Source organism: Lytechinus pictus, chromosome 18 (assembly GCF_037042905.1).
Source record: "Lytechinus pictus isolate F3 Inbred chromosome 18, Lp3.0, whole genome shotgun sequence".
Lineage (NCBI taxonomy): Eukaryota > Metazoa > Echinodermata > Echinoidea > Temnopleuroida > Toxopneustidae > Lytechinus > Lytechinus pictus.
This window is the reverse complement of record NC_087262.1, coordinates 24224077-24248460: the sequence shown is the minus strand read 5'-3', so window position 1 is coordinate 24248460 and position 24384 is coordinate 24224077. Positions and strand designations below refer to the sequence as shown.

General features: G+C 35.3%; 1 protein-coding gene across 1 annotated transcript in view; it reads right to left on the bottom strand.

The window, feature by feature from the left end:
* The window catches only part of LOC129281741 (netrin receptor UNC5C-like), a 104885-nt gene that overhangs the window by 6670 nt on the left and 73831 nt on the right, over positions 1–24384 (bottom strand). The window contains exons 5-11 of the mRNA XM_054917656.2: positions 22031–22312; positions 21075–21251; positions 20758–20910; positions 4048–4110; positions 2734–2889; positions 1106–1762; positions 341–609 (exon numbers count right to left, since the gene is read on the bottom strand). Coding sequence (XP_054773631.2) covers positions 341–609; positions 1106–1762; positions 2734–2889; positions 4048–4110; positions 20758–20910; positions 21075–21251; positions 22031–22312 — 1757 coding nt within the window. The remainder of the gene's footprint in view (positions 1–340; positions 610–1105; positions 1763–2733; positions 2890–4047; positions 4111–20757; positions 20911–21074; positions 21252–22030; positions 22313–24384) is intronic.

Genomic DNA, 24384 nt, shown 5'->3' with positions numbered 1-24384 from the left:
CATATACCCCACTATTTTTTGTTTCTGCACCACAATTTTTCTATCATTTATTATTCAAATGCTCTTTTTTTAAAGACCCATATTTTCTTTAATTTTTGGCATTGAGTTTTTTATCATTTGCTCAATCCAGGAGGCCGTTTCATAAAGCTGTTAGTAAATTAAGAGTGACTTTAAGAATGACTGGTGATCCTTTTTGTGGTAAATGATTTTCACCATTAAATGTCCATTGATGATTATTTAGCAAGTAAGAAAGGATCACCAGTTGTTCAAAAGTCGCTCTTAATCTATGAACAGCTTTATGAAACACCCACCGGGATCTACCCCTGATGCTCATGCTTACCTCCCAGCATTTATCATCTGTCGGATGTGTACTGCTGGCAATGACAGAGAACCTCCAATCATTCTTACTCATCTGAGCACAGTGTGGTAAGACTAGAACAACTGACTTGGCAAGGACTACAGAGGGCGGTCCACACAGTATGACCGGGCTGAGTAAGGTCTGATTGTGTTCTATGTGAGGTCGGTCCATGAGTTCATGTGAGACGGCTAAGTAGATTTCAACGGTCTGACCGCGAGCTATGGCTCCTTCCGGTATCATCAGACTAACACCTACACCAAACAAAATAATAACATCGGTGAATATGTTTACTTTATTTTGGGATGCTACAATAACAGATAATACATGAAGATATTTATAAAAATATTTATGCAATAATTTCCAGAACAATGTATAATCAATAGGTAAATTCAGATATCACTTAGTAAAATCACACTGTGTCTCTGGTCCTAAATGAAAAAAAAACCCACAAAAGAATGTTGTGATGAGTACAAGTCATACTGAAGAATATAGATGTTTTCATTACACATTCTTGTTAAAAAGAGCTTCGACGTCAAGGAGTAGGAGAATATACTATTCAACAAAAAAGAAATGCACATTAAAAATGTCTCACAGGCTTTCATATAATACACGATCTAAGAATATTAAAATTTCTATCATATTTTCTGTTGTCAACATTTTTCATCTATAATGACTTTTGAAAAGAAACCACAGTAGTTGGTGAATCTAAGGTACTTTTCAAAGACTGAATTCTAAATAGGAACCAACCTGAATCCGGTAGGACTAATCTTCCTCCTCTTGATCCGACATGCCCTGTCGCTATGCTATAATCAGAATGAACTGGAAGCCCAAGAGCACCGCTAATCATTGTCCTACCAGGATCAGAGTCACACATAGACTTTGGTTCAAGACTTTCCTCTGAAGAATGTCCCTGCAGCATATAGTTCTCATCTGCCTCCTCCATGATGTAGCCATCATTGTCCTCTATGTCACCATAGCAGCGTGTCTGACAGTATCTAGGATCTTGCGGAGGCTCTGGAGGATTCAACGTGGCATATATGTGCTTGTCCTGCCCTGGACCTACAAGAGGGACGTACGTGTGGCTCTTTGTCGGTGACAGCGACCGAGAGTGCGGATGTGAATGCAGCGATCCGTTCGTTAGCGAGTACTGCGAGATATCCGATGACCCCAGGCATCCGAGCTGTGTGATAGTACCTCCCTTTTTCGGCGAGAACTGGACAGTGAGCTGGTGCGGGATCTTTCCTCCTGTCAGGTCAGGGTGGTGGGGATGGGTTGGTGTCCCGGACATTGGTATCTTCTCATCGTGGTTCGGGAGGCTGACGTGGGTGGATCTCAGAGATGAATGCATAGTCTGTGTGGTGATGTCTGGTGGTTGAGCTGTAAGCATAGCCAGGTTACAGTCGTCTGTTAATGCAGGTATTGTTCATGAAGGGGTAGCCATTGCAGCGGGGGAAAGCAACGTACAGACCAAAGAGAAAGAAGACACAAAGAAGCAAACTGAAATTCTCATGCAAACAAAAATACAAGCAGCAAAATTACATTAAAATGCATTAAAACAAAGACCTGATTTTATACTCGTACATCTTTGGAAGGTCTCATTTTTTGCAATTATGGAACAGTTTGGTTTATTCATGAGTGCAAGAATGACACTCCCTGAATAACTTCCAAACATTTAGCAAATACATGATATTTACCACAGAAAATGGAGCAAAAATATCCACAGTCACAGAACAACAAGGGGCAAACAAGAATTTCAAATTTTTATTCTTCACAAGCAAACATGAATTCAGCAATTTTGACAACTATGGACTAAAAGTCAAAATGAAATTTGAAAAAAAAAACAATTCAATTTCTTTTTTTCCTTCATATAATTGTTATTTATTACCATTGACAAAAAAATCTCAGCATTTTTCTTCTATGGCTCATGCAAGAAAACAGTTAAGCTCTTTTTTACCAAGTCATGCAAAAATAATCTTACTAAGATTGCTTTTATAAACTTCATTTTTTCTCACATCAATTGACATGCTTTTGCCATTCATGCACACATCATCAATATGGACATCTGAATTTTACAGACAGGGAGTTCATCCACACAAGTCATACTTGTAATTTCCTTAGTTTGTGAAAGCGTTTTATGTTTAAATTGAATATTAATAAATCAATCAGAAATTGAGAACAAACCTTGAATTCTAAATTCAGTTTACTTAGGGGTGGGGTGGTGGTTCAACATGAACATAAGGGGGTGGGGTGTCTCATTCCCTCTAAAGAGGGAAAATATCTACACAATCTCGGAGTATAACTGACATCTTCTTTTCTTACTTGGTATCCTACCATTCATCATCTTTGCACATAAAAGGATCGCATCATCTACTTACCGGTAGAAGTGGTGGTGTAACTAGGGGAATTCCCCCTTTTCCTCCTGGTTACCAAGTAGATAGCGATGAAGAGGAAGATGAGGACAAGGAGGACAATGGCTAGAGAAATTCCTATGTAGACTGGTATTTGTTTGGACAGTCCATTCTTGCTACCAGCTGAAATTTGAATGAAAAAAGGAAAATTTATTCCCAAACGTCCAATGGTGGAATATTCTGGGTTGACTTGAATTTTTAATGAGTAATGAATTGTGATCAGCACCAGTATTCTTTTTTACATTCATGAAATCAAGGGGGAAATAAATATAAGAAGCTCTCCTTGGAAAGCAAAATCAACAGAATACCATTTATAATTGTGATTATCTTGATTCTATTTTCAAACAAGTCATGACTGCTTTGAAGAACATAAGGGTTCTATAAACTTTGTTATAACCAATTCACAATGATTAACAAAAATAAACTGTGTCTGCTGGCCGAATTATTTTCATCTCTGATTTTCAAATTGATATCAACCACATATCATCTTGTTCGATCGTTATTGGTGGACTAGAGCCCTCTCTAGGTGAACATTGTACATTGTGTAAAAGAAGACAAGATGAAGATGTACAAAGGGTTCTGATACTTTTCAATTTTAAGGTAGGATATGGTAAATAAAATAAACATCAAGTAAAATGGAAGGTACTTTGAAAATAATGAATCGAGCAAAGGTTGAGGTAATATAGAGGTGGACATAGGGATATATAATTAAATGAATACGATAAAACATAATTATCTTCAAAGCCAATCATCTTAGAAGAAAGTCAAGAATGAAGGAGATCTAGGAGATGTAAAAAGCAAGATTCATCTCATGGTAAGGTTTAATTAACATTTCCCTAGTTCGGGAGAGCTTAAAAAAGAGCAAACATTTCTTGCTTACTTATATTCAATACTGATGTCAAATAAAGAATTATGGGCTTTACGCATTAATATTTTCATTTTGCAATTTTCTATAGATATTTGTAGAATACTTTGGGATTTAGATATTCAGAAATTTTTACACACACATCCTACAAAATGATAACAAGAATTAACATGGGGCTATCATCATCACAAGTATATAAGAAGCTATACAGACCCATTAATATATCAATCATGTGATAGTCTATACTTAAAAATCAAAAGCAAAAACAATTGAATAAATCAAATGAATGATATCAAATTATTTAAGTTTGAGAAAAGAGCTTGCCTATTAAGTAAAAGACATATATTTCTGCCAGTATTAAAGAGAAAAAAATCCGAAAAATTGAAGAAAAGTGAAAAGAAAGCACTCTCTCTCACCAGACGGGTTTTGAGACGATGTGTCTACAGCGCTAGGAGAAATTAATCCTGGATCTTCAACTACTATATGAGGCAAATCATAGGAAAATAAAATATAAATGAGTAAATAATACATAATGGGGTAACATAAAACCAATTCATAATCATGCAACAATTAACCAACACTTGGTTGCAGCATTCATTTGTAATACAAAATAAAATATGTTCATTAACTCATATTGTCCTATTTATGACATTTGAATGAGTGTAAAGTCAACATCAAAAGTGAATTTTTCATCACAGCTAAGGTATATGAAATCAACAAATTTAGCAAAGATGACTTATTACATACAAATTATTGGTTATTATAACCCCAGCCAAGATTGGCCATTCTGTTTTTTCTAAATGAACAAATCGATGCCACAACAAGATTTTCAGAATTACAAATGTGACATAAATAACCAGGTAAATCTTTTGTGTGTATGGGAAAAATCAATAAACCATTATGAATATGATAAAAAACTATAAATAATGGAGTTGGGTGGCTTAAACAAGAAGAAATTCTAAGTTGACGATAAGTATCAATTTTGATTCCTTTTCTCTCGGGTAGACAATAACAAATGTTCACACACAAGTCAGCAATGGCTTGAGTGGTCATGACCTTAAAATTTATAGTATCTGATAGAAATATCAATAGAATTTCATATAATTTGCTATTCTTATCAGTGAAGAATCTGAAACAGAAATGAAAAAGAAATATCACCAGCAGATTGTTATGATATTAGATAAAATTGTCACTTATCATTTATATTACATTCCTCAACATGCTATCAGGAAGGAGCTATACTGTGTCATATTTGTAGTAACACCCTATTTTCAATTACAGAAAATTGATATAAATAGTAATGCATCAAGATTTACATTAAGATTAGATGTAACTACAAACTTTTCACGTTTTGATAAACCCCATTACTATCTCACATAATAAACCCACAATAATTGAAGACAGATATCGATAGATCTCTTAGAAAATATGACAATGTCAAGGATATATTTGATCAAATATATTTACTCATTTTCCCATTAACATGATTAGGCCAGGTGCGTAGTGTATTGCATTCTAATTTAGTTACAACTTTTATGACCCATTACTTGTCCTACTTTTCGGAGGTCAGATTGGGTTTCATTGGAAAGACATTATTTTTAAAAGCGATTTCCTTTTAAGAGATGAAAATTGACCTAAAACTTCACTCTTCATCAACAGAAGTGCAGAGATGCCAGTAAATTGGCGTTATATTTGTATTGACTGTGGAAAAAATGGGAATCAAAATAAAAAAAGGATGGCCGTCGTAAGAAGAGACAACAAAGGAGGAGGGGGAGAAGAAGAAAAAGAGAGAATAAAAGACAGAGATTAAAAAAACATTGTTTCTGTTGAGCACCATACACAAATTAATTATCAATTGCAAAAAAAAGAGGAACCACTATAATTGTCTTGATAATTACTTTTCACCTCTTTATAGTTATTTCTTCATTCTGTATCTGTTTGGTCTTTGCCCCTCCTTGGTCTTTTATCCCATTTATTTCAAAATCATCTACTGATTGGTATATGGTAGGTTATATTCTGTTGTCATATTGTAAGAAACATATACTACTCCCATCTACCATCTGCTATCTTTATAAAATGACCTCAAAAGGATGAGATAATTACATACCAAACATCTGTCCATTTTGAAGTCCATCATACCCAAAGATAAATCATCCCATTCATAACATTTCAATGAAACTCATCTTTTCTAAAGCAAAAGGCCCAATCGCATATTCTGAGGGCTAACTCCCTCTCTTCTTTCTACTTTTCAAAAGCTTGGAACTGTGTATTTTGATTTTTTTATGAGATAAGATAACAATGTCATCAATAATCTTGCAAATGGATGGGATAGACTTTCCCATGAAATACTTGAAGTAGAGAAAGATAAAACAGAAAAACAGTCCATCTGAACTGCTGTCTTTTGATTTGAGAATACAGATCTTTGGCCTGTGAGCCAAATTTCTGAGATTATTCTTAATTTTACCCTCTGACATATCACAGAGATCTTTCTCCATTACTCACTAAACAATGGAAAATAATCAATTATCAATCAGTAAGAATAAAATAGTATTTGTGGGTTAGAATGGTTTCTGGGGGGGGGGGGGTGTCCTTTTGAGCGTCATTTTATTCCACCACATCCTTGAAGAGAAAAATCATTTTATCCACTCAAAAAGATTTCAGGAAAATATTATATGTCTTTCCTACTTAAAAGACTTCTCTCTTGCCATGACGGGGGCATTAGTAGGCAATGATTTACTTTAAAAAAATATATATTCTGATACTCATGGACTCTTTTTAACAGCCAATGACATAAGAAAGTTCTGGTTTAAACCATCAAGGACCAATACAGAAACAGAACCAATAAATTCACTGTATCATAATGATTATTCTAACCTTATAGGTATTGACATAGAAGTCAACGAGGCCTGTCCCAATACATCTTTCATGTTCCTTTAAAGAATGTATGACTGACAGACTGGTCCGACACATTGCTAACGATTACAATCTATCAAGGCATTACATCTAAAAGGTTAACATATTTACATCAAGCTGTAAATTGGCAACATATGCACATACCCAAACAAAGATCAATTTAGTGTTGCCAATTGCTTCGCTTCAATCCTAATTTCCTATTTAAAGTTATCAAGCTTGGCTTTTCATTTGCCTTTAAATTAAGACATTTTAAAAAACTGAATCTTATCCGAAATGCCACATTACCAATCAATGACATTAAGTCGGATTAATTTATTCAATACTTAATCTTTACATTTAAAAAGTCATTTACTCACTTAATCCTTCTAGATATAAATTCGCATGAATTCAATAAAAGTATCATATCTTGATAAAATGTTAAAATTACAAATGAGGTTTCACTGCTGAGACTAGTACTATCTCTCCCCTTCCTGTCATGTATTATCTCAGGTCAGAGAAGTTGCAAAGTAACATTTGTTTTAGATTTCAACATGAAAGTATTGAGTAAAGTGAAAACAGAAGTGGAATGTCACCCTCATCCTCCCATCAATGCTGGGATAGCATCAATTGCTCTAGAGAGGATGTAGCAAGCTCCCATCTATTCCATGTATCCCTAATCTATCAACCCCTACCCCACCGAACCCTAGTCCGCTGTGCAAACCCTTCACTCGAGTAAAGGGTCTGAATTGCAGCCTACTCATGCCTTGTGTACTGAAGGCCCTCTCACCTGAATTGAAACAGCAAGTTTTGTATGTGCTAGTCTTTGCGTGGAGACACACTTGTTGATCGGGGTCTGTGCCTGCAGACTACACAGACCCCTCCCCTTGATTGCTCTTCTGTATCTCTTCCTTTCCTTGGTATTTTTTTCTCTCCCTCACTCTCTCTTTCTCATTCTCTCTCTCCATGTCACTTCCCCTTCCTTCCTCCCTCTCTTGTTTTCTCTCTTTCACTCATCCTGCCATCCACTGCATCCTTAATTCTTCCCTACTCCTCACGAGCATCTACTGTAGGAAATCTTTAGGGGAGGTGTTGATATATTATACTGTTATATTGCATTCTTTATCATTTTATATCCAGATTTCAAATGATACATCAATATTAATACCAATAGTCAAAGTAAATTAATGGACCTAGTAAGCCCCCTTAAATACTATGATATTCCCCATGATCCTTCGACAAGCGCACCAAAATAGATAGACAGGGCTTTAAACAAGACGTCACTTCTGAAAGTCGATGATGGTTGATTGTGAAGAGGAAGATGAAACCCTATCTTGTAGGCCATTCCAACATGGGAGAGGTAGCTATAAGAAGGCTACAATGACATTCTGTCTGTCAAAATACTCTCCACCCTCCCCCTTGTATCAATATTAGCTATTCCTAAACCCACCAGTAATATCTCATGCCCCCAAAACAAGAGTCCCCCACATAAAATTATAATAATTCTATTTTGAATCTCCACATTGGTGTCTCTATACGATTCAGACTTTTAACTTAACACTGAGATGTTCCAAGGGTGCGGCAGCATAAATTATGTCGGTCAAATTTTTAAAATCCATTATTTCATCAACTTAAGAACTAGATGTAAAGGAAAGAAATCAGGATTTCAGTTGAAATGAAAATAATGTCAACTTTTTCTTTTGGAATTTAGGAGATAAAATAGAGGGAAAAACAGCTTTGGAATCATAGACATATTATCTTGACTGGTACCTTGATACATACAGATCTATTTAAAAGTATAACTCTTGAAGGCCGACATTTGAAATCACTAATGACTGACATACATGTACAAACACATTTTTAAAAGTTTAATCATGGTTGTAATGGAAAAGTCACCTTCTACCAATTACAGGCTTAAAACTGAAAAAATCACTTTATACTTGGAATTTAAAATCCATCATAAAAAGTAATAATTTTAGTAATTCTATTTAGAAATGCAATTAGAAATTATTTAGAAATGCATAGCAATGATTTATTTAGAAATTCTATTTAGAAATTATTTAGAAATGCATAGCAATAATTGGTATCTAGATCAAGAACTGCCTTAAGATTAACTGACGAGTGAGGGAGGTCTATTAACGACTTGTTCAATCTCATCAGGATACCCATACTGACCTGATCCCATCACAAATAAACATTGCCTGACATAGCGAAGATGACAAGGAAGACATCTTAGACTCTATTAGATGTCATTAAAGGCATATCATATCAAGCTCAAACTCCTGACCTCTTGCAAAGTCGTTATACAACTATCCCCTCTGACATACTAAGCAATCTCGGATGCTGTGTTCAAACTAAACCAAACACTTCAACCTAAAGATTATATTTGTTAATGATTGTTTACTCCTTTTCTTGGTTTGTGCAGATCAAAGTTGGTATAAAGGTCTAACTGTAATTATTGGGTTATTCCTTCAGATACAGGTTGTGTTTACAACTTGTTCAATTAAAATGTGTTGAAAGCAATTGCGTGCTGGTATAAAATCAAGTTCCTTTCCAATCATAATATCTTGCAATTTGAGAAATGAATGTTAATTGGCATAAATCATGAGGAAAATGTTTTCAAGGATCAGGTTATTGTGGTACAGTAGCTAGACACTCAAACCTAGGGTTACGGGTTCTAATCACAGCTTACAATGTTCTCCAATCACATGAATTAAACAATGTTTTCCATTCTCAATACAGGAAAATAGACATCTTTGAGAATCTCTTATGAATGAAAAGCATCTTTGGCTCAATATGCCATTACATGTAATATATCCAAGTTCAGAATATACAACAATATTTTTCTCATTGAAATGTTTAATAAGAGCAAATATATGTATGGTTCAAACTTCAGACTCATGTTTTATACATAATCTTAAAATGATCTCCTCTATTTATCATCTGCTTAATTAATTGGTTAAATAGTAGCTCTGGTAGATACAGGATGCATGTAGTATACTCATCATCCATCATTCTATTATACATAGGTCATCTCCAGGATAACATATAACAAAATAATGACAGCCTACATCTATATCAATGTTGATGCTCAGTAATACTTCATCTTGTTTGAATTTTTAATCTCCATTTCTAAAACATTTAGGCCTATACATCTATGACTCAAACAATATCCTTGATTATTCATGAATATATAGCAAATCTACTAAATAATGAGTTTGTAGAGCATGGGTATACCCCTTTCATTCCTTTTGACAAAAAAACAGGTCCATGTTTCCATCTTCTGTAGGAATCGGAAATTATGACTCATGCTGGGTTTTCATTTCTGATTTATTTATATGAAAAACTTAACAATGAACCGATTTGTTGGGGTTTCTCTCCATACATGCATAAACCCATTGGCAAAGTTATTCTTGTGGTTTCGTAGTAACTAGCTTTAACTGGTTGCTTACGAGGGTTTTAAATTGCAGTCTACTTTGTCAGAGATCAAACGTGCTGCCGCCTAGTTTAATGACAAGAGCGGATTCCACAAATGTTGATAATTTGTATGATTTTTGAGCTTCTAAGCTTTATGCAATTGTAAAGATGTAAACATGGAAATCCACAAGATTTTACTTCATTCGTGGGATTTTGCATAATATCTTTATACATAAGCTCAACAAGTGTTGTTGTGTATATGTCTTTTACTTTGTAATGTACTATAAAAACATAATGGTGAAAAAAAGAATATTAAAGAATATTTCAGAAACTTTTCAAAGTAAAGAGGAATTCATATTTTACGATGATTGTAGAAGCTGGATAAAATAATAAAGAAAAACATGGCCCTATACTCAGTAAGGAAGAAAAAAAGGTGATTTGAGAAAGAGCATGGGGAAAAATTATAAGTATATGGATATAGTGACATCAAATGTCTAATGATAATAGTAATAATAATAATAATAATTAATAATAATAATAATAAGAATAATAATAACAATAATAATAATAATATGAAATGAGAAACACATAGAATAAAGATAAAGAGAGTAAATTTCTAGAGACAAATAGAAAGGGCAAATTCAGCAAATACTATGGAGACAGAGATAACATAATGAAACATTCTTCAAAATAAAACACAGGAAATTCAGACACATTAATTTTATAATCACTCCAAAGCTCATCAGAGAAATGCATCCTTCTTGAACATGAATGACTGTAATATACAACAGGAATCATTAAACTATGTGAGCTTGCTTCATCAAAGGCCTAGGGCAATCTCCAAAACCATGCACATCACACGCGCCAAATCAAAACAGACAAGCACGTGTAATCGTCGCAGCCTCTGGCAGCCCATTGGAGGCTCTCTATCTTCAGACGCTCCATCATTTGCATGCCTCTAAGACGCTTCCTCCCCTACCCACTACACTGTGTCTGGCGTCCACTGGACTTATTTCCCGCCTAAATTACATCAATAATCATAAATACTGTCTCCATTAAGCCCCCTTCATTCTTCCTTACCATATAACGGACCTGATCGAGAGAGATGGAAAACTAAAGCAAGGAGCTGTTCTTTTTCTCTACCGAGGCCATAACTGTAATTCTTGTAATCATTTGAATCCTCTGCATATCTAGGCTGTTATTATTTTTCCTCATTGCCGAGTTTCATCAAGTTTGTTGGTATATGAGAAAAACAAGATTATGACATTGAGAATATTGCCTTGTCATGGCAATGAACAGATTTTTAATTAATATGTAAATTTGTTGTTGAAAAAAAAAAGAAATATGAAAATCAGTAACATTGATATGTATTACAGAAATTTATAATTATAATTTTTGTCCAACTATTTTTATTCACTGGGGCAAATTAATAAGGAATAATAATAGGCTTAAATTTGTATATATTCTTGTTCTTATTTCCTATTCAATTTGACACTTTGTCTAGAAATTACAAAAATGTTAACCAACTTCATAAAATTTCAGGACTACAATCAAACAAGATTTCACCGAATGCTGTAATTTTTTAAACATGATTTGACCCTTGTATGATATTTAATTTTGATCTATATGAAATGTACTAATAAAAATGTAAATTATGAAAGACTCACTGAAGAAATATTGAAAGCATTTAAATTAAAACTGCAAAAACTGCATGCCTTTTTAAGAAATAAATTGTACATAAATACCTTCCTTTTCATATGCATGATCCAATGTTTAGGAAGAAAATATCCTCAGACCCCAGCTCATTCTTTAAGACACAAGGGTTTCTACAACTTAATGTTATCTATCCTATGTTTTAACTCCATTAAAGGTATGTAGCCGAGTCACAATATTTGCCTTTCACTTTATTCATAGTTCAATCAGTTCATATCTACCAATGACATGACTTTATTATAGATTAATTGATTAAGGTTTAACAACTTCACCAAGATATTGTGCCACGTTAGTGTCTGAATATTAATCCATAAAGTTGTGTTAAATACTAGGATTTATTTTAAATGTTATTAATATAATATATGGATTGAATTAAAAAGTAAATGCAGTAAACAAAAAACGTTAACTAGTTCACCAGAAATGCCCTACTCTTTTTTTAAACAGAAAAATAGGTTCTTTAACATCCAAAAGACTTACATCTGAGCACAAAAAAGGCATCATCTCTTATGGAATCACAATTGTTTAAACCTGGAGATCTTGAGTTAATAAAACCCAGATTAATATACAAGTGATTTTGGATAATGCATAAATCCATATGACAAAGTCTCATGGAGAGGACAAAGAACCATACGTCTTCTGGTTTCTTACTGAATAACACATTTTCTTTGTGGCGCAACAAAACAAATCAATTGCTGCTATACTAGTATTGACAACATTTATAATTGAACACCTTATCTCAGTTTTACCAATTCCTGATCATTAAATCCAAGGGAACACAATTTAACAAGAATTAACATAGGTTGTAGCAACAGTCCTTCCACTTAATTACAGAGTACATTTTAATAATTGCTTCTTAATGCACACATGGCATAAAAAAGAACTGCCTTTCAATGCACTTAATTTCCTATTGAAAATCTAGAGCAAACCTTCCTCGATTGCTTGCAGATCCCCACCTTAAATAACTGGGGCGAAGCAAAGTATAACATTTGCTTTCACTAGATATTTCAAACTAACCTGAAGCGAAAGGCGAGCAATTGATAGTGTTTGAAGCAATCATCCATTAAGGTTTATTGCTACTGGAATTATTTATTGCAGTACTCCCAATCTTTCATGCACTGATTCATGATGTTGGTGGATTTTTAGACGTATTGGAGAAATAGTGAGCACGCTTCAATCATTTTAGATGAAGGGGGTAAAAACTATTGGTCAGTGATTCACTTGACCAGTTGAGGAATGATGTAAATGACCAGGTCATCTTGTAGTCATATCAATCCCTGCACATACAGTCCTAGATTTATCATGGTCAAAGCTTATGACATCATTCAAAGATGGAACTATTCCAGAGAGCAATTCCTTTGGTGAAAACACACTTTGTTAACATCAGTGTTATGCCAGATGAAAAGAGAAAACATGATATTGTAAGAATTATCAAGTTGTCTTTTAGCTGAATGATTAAGAAACAGTATTCTGTAGACATGTGTTACTTTCCAGACAAATATCATCCATCTTTAATAAAAAAATCTTCATGAGGTACTGGAAAATAAAGAATGAACATGTCATTTAAAATGGAAATCCAATGAAAATATGGAATAAATATTTTCCCTGCTTCTTTCTCCTTTTTCATTTCCTTTGTGGAATATTAATAAAAAATGACTTTTTGACACATAATTTTAGCTATACAAGTCTTAAACATCTCACTGCTATGACGGGGCTTATATATGAGACCAATTTGCTGTCGTCAGAGCATGCCTTTGTGCCCACTGACAGAGTGCAAACATATCATAACTAAAGCAAGTACAAGCAGTTCAAAAAAGGTGAACATATTACGTGTCTTAATTTTTACTTCAAACATGTTTTAGTCAGGTTCAAATTAAGGTCAGCTCTTTTTAATGATAAAATGGAAAAAAGACAATACTGCTCGTCAACTTTTAAAACGGAGGAAGGGGAAAAGGATGGATGCTTTTTAATGTTTTAAAAAAAAACTATTGCTTTGTGAAGGAGTAGCGAGGAGATGGGTAGATTTTTGTTTGATCTTATTTGGAGGAAACTTACAATACCCTTGTGCTTATCAAATATGACTTCTTGGATATTACTTGGCTATTGATCATTAACTGCATTGCTGTTTATACTAGGTTATTTTATTGTTGAGGTACGCTGATCTCATTTGCATATCAATAGCCCAGAGCAACACCAAATGGAGGTGGTGTTGACTTTCAAAATAACACTCACTTCAATCTCTATACTTGGGACTAATGGTTTTTCTCTGCAAATCAATTTTGGTGTCAATTACAATATGTTGCAGGGATGCGCATGCTATACATGGTGTTTATTGTGGATCATGACTGGCAAAAAGCTTTTTGTGATTTATTTAATTGCTGCAGAGGAGTAAGCAAATATTTAGGGAAAATATGTTGAGAAAAGGCTTTAGGTATTCATTCTTAGCATTTCCTGCTATGTCGCCACAAGAGCATATTGCAGTAAAATACATGAAAGGTACTGGTTTATCCTTATCTTAAAGCAGATATGAACCAATAGCGCCATCTCAAGTCCTCAACTACTCATACCTGGCCAGTTTCCTGACCCATAATGCTAGTGTAGTCTAGTAATATAGACCCACTTGAATGATAACGTGCTAATTATCTCCTCAATACGTTTGATACTGCAATAATTATGTTACCGAGTAGCAAAACAATTACTTTTCCTCTCAAAACATTTCAGTTTCTCTATACAAATACAATTATAGGTCAATTTATTCTCTGTAGTATTAGTAGATTTTTGAAAACATATATTTAAGACTATGTATTTATAACACACAGTCAATGAGAAACCACACACAGTTCACACCCTATTTAAATCATATCATGGTTTTGAAGATCCGCCCAAATAGGGACAGAGAAAAAATGACATAGGTCTAAATGTGAGCTTTTTATGGCTAATTTTTGGCTAATTTTGAGGGGTTACAGCACATGATGCCCAACAGTTTTTCTTATCTCTTCTCCATTTCCTTTAAAACCCATGTTCTAATATTTTTAATAATATCTGAAGTTTTTACATGCCTCTTTACAATACAGTCAATTCGAAACCATATTTCATCCACAAACATTATATAGAGCAACTCCTATCACTACCGTAGTATAACACTTTAAGCATCATTCTCTATTTTCTGATGCCTATAGTGGATATACAAGCCATGATTCACGCATACGTGGAGACATTAAGTCTAGTTAATATTTTTCATGCTTTGACCCTGTATTTGGGTGGATATTTTGACCAAACAGGGGGCACCGAGAAAATGGGACCCGAAATGGAAAGAGAGGATGGAACAGATACATCGTTGCTTTCATTTAGACTCTCTGCTAATAGCTTACAAGACAATTGGTCTCCGTGAAGATATTAAGCTGACGGACAGGCAGGGGAGATGGAAAGTAAGAGAGAGAAAGAAAGGGGGGGGGGTTGAATGTAAGAATAGTGGGTCAGAAAATAGATGGGATGGATAAGTAGGTCAGCAAAATGAAAAAGAGAGTAAGACAGAGAAAAAATATAGAAACATGAAAGAGAGAGAGAGGGAGGAATAGAAGGAGACAGATAGACAAAGAAAGACAGAAAGAGATAGATAGGAAGAAAGAGAGAGAGAGTAAAGGCAAAGGAGATAAAAACAAGCCAATGAGCATAATTATGATAGTGAAAAGAAAGAGATGCAACATAATGAACGATATAAAGAAATAATAATAGAAATTTATAGAAAGACAGATGAAGGAAAAAGTTAAGTAAAGACAAAAGAAAAGCAAATAGACATTAAACAAAACAGTGGAGGAATGATGAAGAGAGGGGAAAGAAAGAGTCGGAGGGGAACCTATCAGTTGAAGAGAGAGAGAGGTTGGTGAAAGGCTTAGGGAGAAAGGATACGGAAAACATCTCCCGGGCATCAGATCAAATTTGGTAAAGTGCAGAGGCAATCTGCAAGAATCTATGATGTTTGCATGTCAAGATACTAGGATTTATTCATACGTGTTTTTTTTCTGTTTCATTATGTCTCTCCTGTTTCACGAGACGCTTGCATTAAAAGTGACCTGTTGCTGAGGTGCACATGCTTTGCTCTGATCACGTGTCTGGGAATTATACGCCAACAATAATGACAGCTTGTCTGGTGAATCAATGGGATTGCTTACAACTTGGGGGTTACATTTCAAAACTCAATGTTCTTATTTGATGTTTTCATATTTCATTTACTCTAATCCTTGGGAAAATATTCATTTTCGAAAGAACTTTCCTCTTCATGAAATGTATCTTTTATTAGAGTACTGGAAAGTATATTTCTATTGTTACTCTTAAAAAAAATGTTCTCTTAAAAAAAAGGGAGACATTTTCTTTTCAACAAATAAGTAAAGGACACGCTCTCTTAGAAGTATTGCAATTAATCAAGGGCTGGAATAATCCCAAATTTAAATACTGGATATTAATACATAGCATTATTCACTCATTAATATTTCTTCATAATGACTCGCCTGTTATATAATTCACATACTAATATGAAATACTTCCCCAGTATACTTTCACATGACAAGATGGGGGTGGGGGAGTTGAAGTCAGATATATTCCGAGCTTCTTGTTGTCTATTACAGATTATTGACAGTAAAAGAGTCAACCATCCGATAAGCAAAAGTTTTCAACAAAATTGAATAAATCCTTGACACAAAAGAGACTTAATTAATTACAACCAAATTATTAATCTTCATAATCAAAATCAGCAGCCACAACAATTCTTTATGATAATTTTCACCACAAGTAAATCTTTCAAATGCCAATATCTCAATTTTGTTGGGCCTTGCTTTTTAAGTGATCCAAACAGTCAAAAGGAAATATCAGGGGAAATCATGACTATGAATATCGGCAGGAGAGTGACATGTTTACCGACACTTTGGTAATGTGCCTGGCTGCTTACTCCAAACATGGTGACTTTGATACTTCAACATCACAGCTGAAGTAGAGGTTAGAGTGAGTTATATATACACACGGGTCTACGCAAACTTCACTCCTTCAGACTTGAATCGTTTGGGGTCAACAAGAATATGACATTTCGCTTGCTTTCAACGCCTCCCGCGCAGAAATTGGACAAATAAAAATATAGAGCCTTGGTTTTAAAGTGTTTAATGAGTTGTTATCAGGTGTGTTATTACAGAGGAAGGTAAATATATTGGGGGCATATATTTGTGACAGGTCACATGATGAGCATTAATGCTACATCCTTTTTTGAATCATTGATTTTAAATAAGAATTTCAAAGGTTAAATAATATATTTAAAAAAAAGAATGAGATTGGATATGTGTGTGTAAGGGAGAGAGGAGAGAGAGAGAAAAAAAGATAGATAAACACAGAGAGAGAGAGAGTATAATGGTAGAAGGAAAGAGAGTGATAAGAAAAGAGACAGGGGGAAGCAAGAGAGAGAAAGAGAGAGATTGAGGTGGAGCAGGGGCTTGTGGGTAATATAAAGATTAATACACATTCATGAATAGAAGCTTCGAAAGGAATGCATTCTTAGAATCATATTCATGAAACCAACTCAAGCGATTCCAGCAATTTCGACATCATTAATAATGGAACAATCGTTCACATGACGGTACGAAATTGACGATGCTCCCTTGTAAAATTAACCCAGATCTTGACTAAATGACCTGGTCAGTGAACTCATAAACCGAGAGAGGGACTTATCAACTTACAATTTCCTTTTTTGCTTAGGACCTTAATTTGTTTGAGAATAATGAAGAAAGTAGCCAGGGGACTTATGGCTTTGGTTCTTCACAGAGGAACTTGGTAATTAGCATTGAAACACAACCAAAGGCAATATATATATTTTTTTTCTTTTCTATCGGGTATCAATTCAAAGATTGCATGATCAAAGAGTTTCAGCTAGGTAAAGGAATAAAAGCTGGCTGCATTTTCCAAATTATAACTCATTATACCAAACAATGTCCTAACCTGAACAGTCATGGTGAATTGACTGACAGCATATTATCTTGCATTGAAAAAAAAGTGTTTACGGGTTGATTATGTGATTGATGACTGATTATACCATGGATAAAACTGATTGGAGTCAATTTTTCATTCCATCCACTAAACAAAAAAAAGTGGCAACTTATAAATAGAAATTAAATAAAGAGGTGAAAAGCTCTTTTAGTTCAAATTTCAAATTAATAGGAAAGTTTCATCATTTTCATTGCATTGCAAAGCTAACAAACTGTTACTAAACTTGATACACATATAACCATTTTTGCCCACAGCCACAGCCACCAAATCATGCTCGTCGTTAATCAGACAAATATCACTTTCCAATATTTCCAAAGTCAAGATCAGGTCATGCTATTTGTTATTTTTTAGCTGAATAATTGCTACAAAAGTTTTTTTAAATGCAAGCTTTAGTTTGAAATTAATACCCCTCTCATGTTGTATATACAAGGATAGAGTGACACAACTGAGAGACGCTTCCAACTCCTCAGAGTTATATTCGGAAGTATCGTATGACCAAAAAGCATTCACAGTCTCTCATTTGGAAGGTGACATTCATAGAAGTTATGAACTAACAAATCAGAGTTATCATGTTGCCAGCATTTGCTCTGTAAAATGAGACTTTGTTCATATCGCGAGAGATTGTGCCAGACAGTAATGGTTGCTATCGTTTACCAACCATTGCCAATAACTTTTCCAAATGAATAGATTTCATTGGCTCATACAATGAAGAGATCCGAGGATGGGTTATGGGGGAAGTGTTGATTGTGGGAAGGTGTATGAATCATTCATCAAATATTATTCAATATATCCCTTTACGGATTATATCAATTCAATACGTGTCTCCTTTATCGGTGTATATAAAATCATATTGAATGACGACCAAGCAATTTATATGGGGGCGCTTTGTGAAAATAAAAGTATTATTTAGCAAAGTGCAATATTATAAAATATTTTGTCACATGCATGATTTCCTTCCAACATCAAAATCTTGTTATTCATAAACTTTGAAAATCATATCATTAAATATATTTTATCTAGTTTTTCAAATAAAACCATTATCGAGTATTCTCTCTCATTATATTAACAATAAACTTTAAATAACATTTGTTTAGCATATTTGAGGGCAAAATTGACAAATAATGATCTGAAGTTCATTTTCATAACTTCTTCAGGCAAAGCCTCCTTGTCAAAAATTCAAAATGAAGTCTTAGAGTGACTACATGTACTTCTAGTGATGACCATTCTCATGAAATCATGAATGGTTTGACGAGGCAAGACCCCAAAAGGTTAATAGTGTCAAGATAATACGCTTGAAATCATGTGTTCCTTCATGATGCGTTTGAAGCGTCAGAAGCAAGCCGCCAGTTTATTACCCGGTCCCACCCAATAAAATTCATGGGGTGTTCGCTCAAGTGCCGTTGATGGTGGCAATGATCCTAATAAAACTTTTGGCATTACATCTCGAGGCGTCGAAATTGAATTGTCCGACATCAATCAAATGGTTGGATGGATCATGAGCAAGCCAGCCTACTCTATGTCTCGCCCAATCCAAACATATCAAAAGTAGAGAAGAAAGGCTTACCGTGATTTGCTTCATATCAATGTTACAGGGTGGTGAAACAATTCATTGAATGAAATCAAAAGCAGATACAAAATAACCCTTAAACGGTGACCGTGAGTCATAGAAACAAGGATAGTCTATTTCGGAAAGTAGGATGCCCTTGACAAATCAGAGTATGTGGTGAGTGTCTGATCAGAACAGAAATAAAGTTTAATAGCAATTCACGAGAGTGCATTTTGCTGGTGTGCTGATGAAACCATGTATCTCAAAATTTGAATATTTTGATGCAGCTTAGAATAAGCTAGATTTTAGAGTTGCAACATGGATAGCAACCTTCTTTTGATTTGAAAGAGTTCTTCAAAGGTATCCGGAGACTGTTTTCAGACAATATGAGACTGCCACCATTGCTATATTTTCAAAATACAGCCTTTTCTAAGCTGACCTCAAAATTTTGAAATTTTGAGATACAAGGTTTTATCAGCCCACCAGCGATTTACGTTCTGTGCTCATGTTGGTAATACCAGCTAGTAAGAAGCTGCGTTCAGCAATGAATAGAATTATTATTTAGAAAATAATAGTCCTCTAAACATTGTAAGTTCAATTGAAATTGAATTGAATCAACTTCCCTGCAACCTTTATTATGTCCATCATTTGTTATCATTCCTTATAAAGACAAATATTTATCTTTTGAAGGTGGATTATTACTGTTTGTGCTAAATGTTTTGAATGATAATGACTCAGCCAGTGCTACTTTGTATTGTCTACCCTTAAGAATTTCATAAACACAACAATATTCTTAACCTGTCACTTATACTGCACCATACAAATTACTGGTTTCAGGGGGGGAGGGATTTCTCATTTAATGATGTACAGACATACAATATTTAAAAACAGGGGGGTGGTTTTGGCTTGGGTAAATGCTAATAAAATGGCAAGTAACTTACAAGAAAATATGCATTCTCGAAGGGTTTACTCCTCTTACAAGGGGATTACTTGTATACTGACTGGGTTCAACATTTGACAATGGATATATGAAAAAAATGGGAAACTTGAGGGAAACAACTAGAAAAATGAGGTATAGGATAAGGCCCAAGTGCAATAATGGCAAGGATATGACAATAAGCAATAATACGTCTTTACTGCATTAATCATTTTTCCAGCATATTTTTTCTAGAAATGCTGTATTTTAAGAATATGAAAGTAGTAATAATAACAAAAGCTGGATTTATAGAGCGTTTTTGCCTGAGGATAGAAAGCGCTGCTATTACTACCCCCATCTTTAGCTCAAGCTAAAGAATACAGTTAATAAAAAATCAATAAGCAATCATATTTAAAAAGATGCTTGAATTTGTCTTCATGGATGGAAGAGAGGATGTACAGTATACCTCAAAGTGAGCTTAAAAAACATAGTTTTACGATTTTAGAGTCACAGCTGCACATCCAATACCAGGAAAAAAACACAGTACATATCTCGTGTCGTAACACTTGCCATTACTGTACAAGACCTACAAATAAGAGCGGTATAGAGGGAGACACATACGTGCTGGCTCACTTAAACACAGTCCTCCAGAGCAGTTCCTCCGTTGCTGCGATGCGCCCGAACAACTCCTGGTGCAGGTCCTTGTCCGGATCTGCTCGCAGTCTTCCGTGCAGCGGGACCAGGCGCTCCATTCGCTCCAGCCGATAGCTGCAGCTGGGTGACAACAAAGCAGTGAGAGGGGAATGGTTAGTTGAAGATATCATCCTCTTTAAAAATGGGGTAGCTCTTTTTATCACCAGCTTCAAATCTTATCTGCTACATAGTGCCTTCTAAAAAAGACTTTGATAGATGTCTGAAATGCTATTAAGGTATCTCACCTGGGCAATCGATTGAACAGTCTTCCGTCTCAAAAGCACTTCCCACACAGTTAGCACCATCATTGATAGGTGCAGGATTGGTACAGTATCTCATCCTCCTCCTGGTCCCTCCCTCACAGTCTCCTGTACAGGTGCTCCATTCTGTCCATGTTGACCATGCTCCATTATTGGAATCATCTAGTAATAAAAGTGAGGAAAGACAGGATTTTTTAAGTAAACTGCTTCAGCGACCACCCGTATAGGACAACTTGTCTTCAAAGACCACAAGATTGGTTTCAGTTTAAAATTTTCTAGCGATACATGCATTACCGGAATCTGTCCATACAGACCACCTGCTCAGGAAGACCACTACTCTCTTGTCTTCCTTGGGAGGTCTTCATATACAGGCATTATTTGAATGATGCAAAGAGACATAGTGTGTGGGTACCTTTATCAAGATCATCTTGTAGGCTGTTTGGTACTGTATCCACAAACAAGATTGGACAAGAAAAGGAAGCCGATTTAAACACTGTTGAGGACTCCCTAGATGAAAAATTTGACCCACAGAAAAACATCCACATTGTTTTGACAATGAGAGGAAGGAGTCCTAGGAAACCTACAGCTTCGGAGTCCATTCAAGGAATTCTTGGCTGCACTCATACATTAGCATGATATATTCCACTTATTCCAGAGTTCTTATAAACTAGCAGTATGAATCCTGAACGGTGGAATGTATCTAAGGCAAAAACATGTTTGGTATTTCTGCAATGGAGGGAAGTGGAGGTAAACGATAGATGGACAAGTTCACCGGGCTGATCATAAAATAATACATAATGATCTGGCTATAGATGAAGATGGGATACCTTGACCACCAAGTGGAATATACAAGGCACCTAGTTAACAAGTGAGAAATTTCACAGGAGTTGATAAGGAAATTATAAGTGCAATACAGATGATGACGGATGTTATGATCTCACCATATACAATAACGCGAGCTGGGGTAGTTTTCCTGAAAGTTGCGGCATTGGTTGCAAAGCACGTATAGTTGCCAGTATCTGCCAGAGTGGCTTCGTTGACGATGAGGGTCCCGTCGTACGTGATTACGTAGTGGACGAGCTCGTCGTCGATCACCACTCCGTCCTTCTCCCAGTGGATGGTTGGTTCTGGGACACCTTCCGGTGCCCGGCAGAGAAGATGAAACTTGTCGTGGAGGGGTACCCTGTGATCAAGGGGCTCCTGGAAGAACTGCTTCCGCAGGTCTGTAAGAAGACAAACAAACAATGCCGGACTCAATTGGTTAAGATTGACAGGTGCTGGATGATATTAGATTTATCAGATTGAAACTGGTTGAAATCACTAAAATAACACCATTTGATGAGTTTAATTTCATTCAGTTTATTGACTTGATCACCCTCCTAGATAATTATGTGAGGATAAAACAACAACTTTGTTCAACCAGAAATAAATCGGACTTAAAATTATACAAGATGGCAATATATAATGAACATATAATTTAATTCAGCAAGTATAAACAAACATACATGTATTTATATATCCAATTTACCAATCATAAAATTTGAAGAAACGTTTTCGACGACCATCTGTCATAAAAAGAGGGAAATATCGAGTAAGAGAGTGAAAGAAAAAGGGAGGAGAGAGGAAGGGGAAGGCGACAGAATGAATAGGGATAAAGGTAAGGTTAGAAATGAAAATGTTTGGGAAACAGAGAGTAGACAAGTGGAATGCCTCTGGCCGTCTCACCTGCATCACGCGATTCAATATAGCAGCAGTGCTGATTTTGAAAACTACTATAACTCGCACAAGATGTTCAGTGATACTTGGTTACTCTTATTTCCACGTTTTATGAACTAGACCAATACACTTATAGAGATATGATGGCAATTCAACAAATACCCCCAACGTGGCCAAAGTTCTTTGACCTTACATGACCTTTGACCTTGATCATGTGACCTGAAACTCGCACAGGATGTTCAGTGATACTTGATTACTATTATGTCCAAGTTTTATGAACTAGACCAACACACTTTCAAATTTATGGCTGTAATTCAACAAATACCCCAATTTAGCCAAAGTTCATTGACCCTAAATGACCTTTGACCTTGATCATGTGACCTGAAACTTGCACAGGATGTTCAGTAATACTTGATTACTATTATGTCCAAGTTTCATGAATCAGATCCATAAACTTTCAAAGTTATGATGGTAATTCAACAGATACCCCCAATTCGGCCAAAGTTCATTGACCCTAAATGACCTTTGACCTTGGTCATGTGATGTGAAACTCATGCAGGATGTTCAGTGATACTTGATTGACCTTATGTATAAGTTTCATGAACTAGGTCCATATATTTTCTAAGTTATGATGACATTTCAAAAACTTAACCTTAGGTTAAGATTTTGATGTTGATTCCCCCAACATGGTCTAAGTTCATTGACCCTAAATGACCTTTGACCTTTGTCATGTGACATGAAACTCAGGCAGGATGTTCAGTAATACTTGATTAACCTTATGGCCAAGTTTCATGAACTAGGTCCATATACTTTCTAAGTTATGCTGTCATTTCAAAAACTTAACCTCAGGTTAAGATTTGGTGTTGACGCCGCCGCCGCCGTCGCCGCTGCCGCCGCCGTCGCCGCCGCCGCCGCCGCCGTCGGAAAAGCGGCGCCTATAGTCTCACTCTGCTATGCAGGTGAGACAAAAACTCGATATGATTTTTTTTTCTATTTCATTGCATGTCTGTATCACTTCAGTATTTTCTTTTACATTATCAGCAAACATAGGAAGAAGAAATACAAGCAAAATGAGAAGGAGAGTTTCTGAGAGAGCAACGAAATGTACACGTATGAAATGATAACCGCAGAAAAGATTGCTCCAAATTTATTTACAGGCACTTTCTTTCATCTCCTATCATCAACAAGGGGCTGTCAACAAGTCTAATATTACTCCCTCTCATCATAGCCTGAACCCCCTTCAAGAAAAAAAAATGGTGTATTATATTTCAAGGTGACAATTGATTGTTAGCTGGGGGTACGCCTACCTCTAGAGCGACCAAGAAAAATGTCCGGACGGTATACCCTACTATACTTCTTCCTCCAAGATCCTATCCAACCAATCACATTGAATATGAATACATGGCTCACCTTACAAAAAATCTTAATAATCAATTTTAAAACTACTTTAGATTTTCTGCATTCTATTAATTTTTTGGGGTAAATTTACTTCATGTGTAAGCTAATCAATAACTAATATTAAAGTTTATCTTTATTCTCTTGTCAAAACACTAATTAACGTTAAAAACATGAACCAGGA